This window comes from Tupaia chinensis, unplaced genomic scaffold, assembly GCF_000334495.1.
Source record: "Tupaia chinensis unplaced genomic scaffold, TupChi_1.0 Scaffold144171_1, whole genome shotgun sequence".
Classification (NCBI taxonomy): Eukaryota; Metazoa; Chordata; class Mammalia; order Scandentia; family Tupaiidae; genus Tupaia; species Tupaia belangeri.
The window spans coordinates 324,786-333,308 of NW_006204027.1; the positions used below are offsets into that span (position 1 = coordinate 324,786).

An 8,523-nucleotide genomic window follows, 5' to 3' on the forward strand; every position below is an offset into this window, starting at 1 on the left:
CCCGTAAGGAGGGCCTTTTTGTTGGGGGGGGGGGCATTGTGATACTACACTGGACCATACCCAGGTTAAGTAAGACAACAGCCTTACCTGGAACCCTGGACCTCAAGAAATAGAGGAACTTCCCATTCTTGGAGTGCATGATGGCTCTCTTAATGAACTCTACCACAGACTGACAACGATCCTCAAATTTGGGATGACACCACAGGCTGAAGGTTCCTGCCATGAAAAATTAAGGAGAAGTAAAAATTTCAAGACTTACTTTAGAGGAAGATCTGAGGGTAGTTTGAACATTTTAACAATGATTCTCACTCCAGGGAGGGCAGTTTATGGACAAACTGATCCAAATGTCTCTGAAACCTACTTATTCCTATTTATCTCACAACAGTGGGAAGAAGGATGTTGTCTTTATATAAATTAGGTTAAAAAAAAACACATAAATTAGGTTATACAAGGTTTTTGTTTAAGAAGTAAATAATAAAGTCAAGTTGGAAAAAGAACATAAAAAGATTTTGTCAACTGTGAACATTAATCCTAAAATCACAGACTTCCTTTTCTACAAAGACCCTAAAAAAAGACCACTAAAATGAAACCAAGTTCAAATAGCATCTCCCTCAAGAGGATCTAAATCCAGTATTCATGGAGCACTTGAAGAAAGACAGGAATGGCAGTTTTGTGGCAGTCTCATCATTTATGTGCTTGTTAGGCCCAGAAAATCAAAAGCCAAGTCTTTCCTTCTTTAACTTCGAAATCAGAAAATGAGATTGCAACATGATCGTGCCCCATGAAGAGGTCCTCTCTCTCTCCTCTGGCAAGTAAATGCACCCACTGGCATATAAATGAATATATGAAATAAAATTCCATGCCCAACATGTTATAAAGACCCCATCTCAAACTCAAACTTCACAGACTCTCAAAAGCAAAAGGGAATCTGCACTCCCAAAACATAAAAATAAATTAAAAACACCCATAGGAATCACCCACAAAAAGCACACAAAAAAGAGATATTAATCACTCAAGAGCCTCTGTCAAGACAACTGCATATTTGAGTCTCTCCAGCTACTCTTACAGTACCACTTAAAAAGATAAAGACAAATGTTCTGTTGTAAGCTGACAACCAGAAGTCCACATAGCTTCTAGTAAAAACTCCATTTATGCAGGAAAGAAAGTCCCTTTGAACAGAAAGTAATTGGAGATGCATTTGAAAGAACTTTCATTCCTGGCAGCTCCCCTATCAGGAAACCACAGTTGAAGCAGTTCTTATCATTGCCATGGCCTAGCCCTTTGTCATTTTAATAGGTTTAACAGAATAACTTTAGCTGAAATGCTTTGCTTTGCATTTTGTTTTTCTGTTTGATTTTTGTTTTTGTTTTTAAATTTTATTCACTTATTTTTATTTTACTTTATTTTGAATTTGACCAGAGAGAGACAAAGAGAGAGAAGGAAAGTGAGAAAGCAAGTTGCCAGGTCCAGGAGTCGAACCATGGTCAGCCACGTGGGATTGCAGCAGCCTTAATCACCATGCCACCTGCTGGCCCCTGATATTTGTTTTTAGGAACAGAAAGAAAATAGGCTGCAGTCTGTTCTCCCACAGTGATCTAATTCTTTCTCAGGTATTTGGGCTGAAGTTTCTTTCTCTTCTAAGGCAGAGAGAGGTAGGGGCAGAAGAACCCACAGACAAAGCCAGCTATGCTGACCTAAACAGCTGCCTCCTGCCTCACAAGAGAAACAGTCCCAAATAAAAACAACAGAACATGAGGAGAGTGGGAAAAGCACTGTGGTCCCTGTGAAGAGCATGATGGAGGCTTTTCCTTGAGAAGTGACATTTCACAGAACTTGTTTCAGGTTGAACATGTGGAAAGGCTGTGAGGGATGGGAGGGGCAAGTCCCTGAAAGTCCCTCAAGTCCTCCACACTTTATCTAAAAAAATTTTTTTTAAAGAATTGTTTATTTAATTCCATTTGTTGTTGTTGTTGTTATTGTTGTTATTATTTTATCTGACCAGAGAGAAAGGGAAAGTGAAAAAGCAAGTCGTCAGGTCCGGGAACCACGGTCCTCGGCCACATGGGAATCCAGTGCCTCAACCACCACACCACCTGCCAGCCCTATATATATATTTATTTTAATGTTAGAGGGCATCTGCACCAGAGAGAGACAGGGGTGAGGGGGAGCAGAGTCACTCCCTCCCCACAGGAAGCATGGTTGCACTACAATCCTTTCTCTTCTGTCCGTCCTTTCAGGATTTTGAGCACCCCCCCACACACACACACACACACACACACACACGGCCAGGTTGTTTCTTAAGTGGCTGGGTCCGAGACTTGAATCATGCAGAAAACCACATGGGATCCAGTTGCCTTAACCAGGCCAAGGAACTGAACCTCTCTACACTTCTTTTATTTGCAGTATAAGCAGGTATTCTGACAAAGGATGCATCCCCTGGCCCTACCACTGAAGACCATCACAAGTTTCTGGCCCATGTGAAATAAAGAAAGGCCCTATGCAAGGTCAGTCTCGAGAGCTGACCGTAACAAGTCAGCTTCTCGGCAGGACTGGAACAGGAAGTACCACCTGACCACAAAGGAAGAGAGACAGCCAGCCAGAAGATGACAGTCTAACACACATCGCTCCCACACTCTCAGTGTTCCAACGAACATTTCCTAACAGACTACAAACCTGACCCAAAGAGGAAACTCATCACCATGCTGCCTAACCAGAGGAACTACCAGGCACAGAAAGTCAGACCCAGTCACAAGACCCACACTGAACTGTCCTCTTTGGGTATATATCTTTGTGTACATGATTTAGCAGAAAGAATTCCTACACTGTAAGTTTAATTATGAACAAAGTTTGGGAGAATTTGTCTAATGGCCCTAGGTTGTTTCTTCCTTCCACCAGAAGAGTTTTATTGGCTTGTTCTTGGAAGCTTCTTCCACAGTCTTGTCAGGGTCTTCTATCAAGAGACAAGATGCTGAGAAGACTCTCAAATGGGCCCTCCTCCCCTTCCTCTCCTTCTCTACCTCTCCAACATCTCTTCCAGTGCCCGAAACCAGTGCCCATACCAACAACCCCCTAACTACAACTTGAGATGTTTTCGCCTATTCATAGTTCCATCCCTGTTCCATCTTTCCCATGGAACAGTCAGATAGAAAAGGCAGAGAAGTGGGCACTGGGGGCAGAAGGGTCTGTTAAAGCACCAGCACCTCTTACCTCGGTAGTGCTCCATTCTAGTGTGGTGGGTGATACCCTGTGATCGGAAACTGAGGCTCAGGATATAACGAGGATCAGAACTGTCTCGTACCAGGAAAGAACCATCTGGCTTCCCTTTCAGCTTCATCTCTGCATCTTCCCAATTCATTGGCCCCCAATACCAACCACACTATCAAAGACAAGAAGCAGTCAAGTGGTTAACAGAGAAATGTCAGTTTCTAGCACAATCATTCTTACCAGGGAAGAAACCCTTTACTTTCCAAACTATCTCAATAGGTAAAAGCCACTGTGAGTGTCTCAACCATTAGTAATGAGCATGTGCTACCAAGGACCTATGAAGAAGAGGGAACCAGGTAAGTGAATCTATCAAAATCAGCTTAGACTATGCAAATGTTTCTCACAATCTTTACCACGTTCAAACTTTTTTCTCGATTCAATTTTGTTACATGCCTTATGGAATTACTAACAACAACATCCTGTTTTGTCATATAAATATGGAAGTAAGGATTTTTCTTCTGAAAACAGTATGAGAACCTGGGTACAGAATAGGGCAGGTAGGAAAAGAGGTGAGCCCACGTCCTCAGGTCCCACCTACCTTCTCCAGCTCTCGAAGGCTGGCTGCAAAGCTGCTCGAGTCAGGCCGGTAGAGGGGACACTGGAGGTGCTGGGGAGGCTGGCTGTGCAGGGATTCAGCTGCTCGGATGGGAGCAATCCGGGGAAATGCATCTGCAGGACAAGACCGGGGTACTCACTAGTTTACCCTCAGTGCTTCCAACCACAAGTAGACCCTCCCCCAAAACAGAGATGCTAACTGAAGAGGGGCAAGGCATTAGAAGCTCAGCTGGAAAGGGTGGAAGCCAAAGCAGTGGGAAGGAGCTGGATGGGCTGGAACAAAAAGCTGCGTGAGCTCGTGTAAGCTGTGAAGGATGGGTGGGGGCATTTAACCCCAGGAAAGGGGTAGGGGAGCCGCTCACTAACCTGACTAAGGTGACTACTTCAGGGGCTTCACCAGCCTAGAGCGATTCCAACTTCTCCCACCTCGAAGTGAAGTGCCGGTAAAGCAGCCTTGGAAATAGTGACTCGCTTACTTGCCCAGGAAGAGTAACCATTTTGCCAGGCAAGTAGAAAACAATGCCGATTTCATTCATTTTATTCCTTGGGTACTGGAGGCTGGCAAAGCAGGCACGGGCTACTAAATGCTTGGTACTTATTTACAAGGCTGCAGCAGATTCTAACAGTTTAGAAAAACCACAGAACTTTGAATATAAGCAAGATATTAAACCTCCCTGCTAGCCTGAAATTAAGGCAGTTTCTTAAGTGAAATGTATTCAAGGATTGCAAAACAGTCTGAGCAGCAAAGAGATGAAAAATTTAATAGTCTTTTATCCCTAACAAATATCACCTCCATAAAGGAAACGAATTAGAAAAACCAGTTCTTGGCCTCATTTCCAAAGAGTTCTGATCCAGCCAAGGGGAAATTTAAGCTTTCTCATAAGTTATTATTTCCATACATAGATTTCTCCCGTCCTTCAAAAGTACAAAGTATCACTTTGTACTCCCAACTCTTACAAGTCTTGCCTCTAAACTAAGCTAACCTGGGGCATGGGGCGGAGGAGGCGGAGGTAGGGGGAAAGACTGCAAGGAAGACCCCATCGGAGCCACAAGGACAGATGTAGGCAGCGTCCCACTGATATCATCTAGAAGAGAGAACAAAAGCAAGAGGTTCAGAGATATGAGCACAGAGTGAGCAAGGTGAAGGCAGAGGAGAGGGCAAGGACTTTCAGCCGCCCCCTGGGGCAAGACGGCCTGGCCTGCAGGCTGTCATTGCACAGAGGGCAACAGTCATCTTAATCTGGTTTGCTCTGCTGGGATAGCAGGAGAGCAAGGGTACTCCTAAAGCAGCCAAAAAGCAGTAGACTCAGGGCAAGAAAATATAAATCTAACATATGGACAATAAATATTATAGCATGCATCTAAGAGACCCATTAACTGCTTAGGGAGATTATAGGGTGCTGAGAAAAGGACAAAAATAATTGAATCATTAAAAACCCAGAAGCTTGTCTGGCTCCTGGCAAAGAATAAGTCCCTCAAACTGCCCCTCCCACTAAGGCAAGAAGGCCCAGAGGGGAGGAGACTATACCTAGGAGGCTGAGGCTTCTTCTTGGAGGAGGAGGGGGAGTTGGAGGGTGTGGAGAGGTCAGGCCCCGCTGAGAAATGTCCACGTCCACAAGCGACACTGTTTCACCTGAGAGAGTCATGGAGCAAGCATGTTATAGAAGCACCCTGCCCAAAGCTGAAGCTGCGTGCAAAGGAAGCGAAGAGCAAGTGAGGGTGGCGAGAGGTCCATGGCTCTCAAAAAGCTCAACATCTAATGTTCCCCAGGGTGAACACCAGTCAATTTAAAATTCTACCACTTCTTTGCCCTGTTCAGGGTCAAGGGTTCTTTAGGGCAGAAACATGGTATCAACAGTGGAAAAGCCATCTAATTCTGGTTCTGCCACTGACTTACAATACAACCTTAAACAAGGAATCTTCCTTATCAGATGGACCCCACACCAGCTATCTTCACAGACTTGTACACTCGTTTCTGCCTTAGAGAGCAAGGTTAGTGGCTTGTTGTAAGCCCAGACATGGGAAAAGCAAGTACTGGGAAATGTAAGAACTGCATGGAAAGCTGACTGCAGACAAAGGCCCCAATGTTAGCCCCAACTCCTTCCTAGATGGCTTTCCACACCTAGATGGCCTGAAGTAGAGCAGGCCCTTCAATAACACGAGGTGAGGTGCCAACCCCTCACACAGCTGAAAAATCTAAGTATAACTTTTCGCTTCCCAGAAACTTAACAACAAACAGTCTACTACTGACCAGAAGCCTTACTAATAACATAAAGTCAATTAATATACATTAAACACTATATTCTTATAATAGGGTTGGAGATAATAGTATTCAGAAAATCGTAAGGAAAATACACTTACAGTACTGTATTTTCTAATACATGAGAGGTCTTCAGAAAATACATAGAAAAACTACAAATGGATTCACTGGGGAGGTGCTAATATAAACTCATGTTTTAATCCCATTTTCCCACAAACTTTTTGAAGGATCTGATTGGAAAAAATCTGCACATAAGTGGATCCATGCAGTTCAAACCTCATTGTTCAGGACTGGCTGTATCATCTATCTCTAAGAGAATCTACCCCTGGGACCAGCAGATGGTGTAATGGTTATGTTGCTGGCCATGTGTCAACTGCAGTCTGAGTCCCTGACCCAGTGGCTTAAAACTCACACCTGGTATGTGTGTGTATGCTCAAAATCCTGAGAGGAGAATGGAGGAGAAGGACTTGTGGCATGGTCAATCTCCCCCAGGGGGTGATTTCTCGCTTTCTGTCTGTCTCTCTGGCGAGCACATGCACCTATAGGAAAAATCTCCCTTGGGGCTGGCAGGTGGTGTGGTGGTTAGGGACACTGAACTCCCACATGGCAGACTGAGATTCGAGTCCTGGACCTGGTGGCTTGCTTTCTCACTCCCTACCCCACCCCCCAATCTGTCCTTCTCGGGTCAAATTAAAATGAATGAATGAATAAATAAAGTTAAATAAGATAATTCTTTAAGAAAAAATCTCTCTCAAAAAGGAGAGAACCTACTCCTTCAAGTGTTAGTTCCTAATAGCTGAGGTTACAGAGGCTGAACGTCCAAGGAAGCTTCTCAAAAAGAACTTTGGGGGTGGAGGGTACGTGGCACAAGGTTCCTCTTCCCAACATGCCATGTAGTTCTGTTCTCTGTCACATACACCTCTCCTCACCACCCAAACCCACCCGCCCCTCTCCACTTGAGCCACTGAGGATGAAGGGTATTTTGTTAACACAGGTTGACAGCCAGGAATGTTTGTTTTGGCAGGTCTGATTCACAGGTCAGAACCCAGGATTTTTTTTTAAATTTAGCCCTTAAGGTGTTATTTCCAACAGCTTTTTCTATTGAACAGCTTCTTCTTCTGAGGGCTGACTTAGTCTCTCCGTCGGTATTTTAATGCTTCCCAGTTAACAAAACGAGGTGATCAATATCTCTAAAAGGCCAGGAGTTGGGTTCTCAGAATGTAAAGGCCTTGAACACTAAGATTAATAGGAAAGCTCTCCTAAACGTCACCAGTGGTAGTTCTAGGAGACTGGAACTGGCTCAGCACACTGCTGGAAAATGAGAGTCTGGTCACCCAAAGCAGTGTAACAGGCTCCGAGGAGTGTGTTTCCCGGTACGTCGGGGAGGCCTAGAAGTACAGCACTTAAATAAAGGATGTAATTCAAAAGAGCTAAGGCTGTCCTCGCCCAGAAACTGCAGATGTGGGTGTTCCTTACTCTAAGCAAGAAGTAATGATTAACTAGAAAGCCACACCATCACAGGATAAGATTCCTGAGCCCGGGGTAAGAATAGAGACCTCTTTCTCCACTTCCATAGATGTCTACAGAGGAACCAGCTCACTTGTTCTAACAGCTCACAACAGTCTACCCAGTTGGGCCTTAACATCTTCCTTGAAATGTCTCAAATCATAATTCTGCCAACCACCTTTTTTGAGGAACATAACATTCAAAGGAGTTTGAAGCTGGGATTTTTTTTTTTAAGGCTTCTCAGTCACAACTAATAAGGACTGCCCAGTTTTTTAGAGTCAAGGCAGGGTAGTAAAGACCTTCTTGTCCATAGCTCATTCAAGCAGAAGCGTCATATCCCAATGGACATAACAGAAAAAGCTCCCTATAAAATGAGAAGACAGTTACCCATTACTCAAAGGGTATTTAACAGCCTTTCTACTTTAGCAACTATGTTCCCTGCTGTAAGAGGAGAGACTTAAATTAGATACAAGGAAAAACTCCTAACAGCTGCAAGAACTGCTAGACCCTAAAAAGGGTAAGACAAGAGCTCATGTAATCTCCTTTGCCCAAAGTCTTTAAAAATAGACTAGATACTCGTGGATCATTTTTATTAGATAATCCATGAACTCTTTTGGAAGCAGGGAAAGGAATCGCATGACTTTTAGAGATTTTTTTTATGCACAGTGAGCCTATAAATTTGTAATTCCTACTTTTAATTTATATGTGATGACTCTGAACTAAGCACTGCATAACTGCTAGGGCTGCCTAATTACCAACAAGCAGCCTTTACCTCCAACTATAAAAGTATCAAAGTCAAGATCACATTCCACACCATAAAAATAGCCTTATCCCAAACCCAGCGGGCATGGACAACGAAGGACATGCCTGAAACTCCTGCTGTGATGCATCTGCAAGTATGTTTCCCAAAAGGTCTCAGGACATTCCTGGTTTTAGAT

The 8,523-nt window shown here is 43.8% G+C and overlaps 1 protein-coding gene across 1 annotated transcript in view; it reads right to left on the minus strand.

Annotated features, from left to right (window-relative positions):
- Positions 1–8,523, minus strand: part of SOCS7 (suppressor of cytokine signaling 7) — a 30,748-nt gene that overhangs the window by 13,755 nt on the left and 8,470 nt on the right. Inside the window, 5 exon segments of the mRNA XM_006166085.3 lie at positions 88–216; positions 3,208–3,376; positions 3,803–3,933; positions 4,803–4,904; positions 5,348–5,452. Coding sequence (XP_006166147.1) covers positions 88–216; positions 3,208–3,376; positions 3,803–3,933; positions 4,803–4,904; positions 5,348–5,452 — 636 coding nt within the window.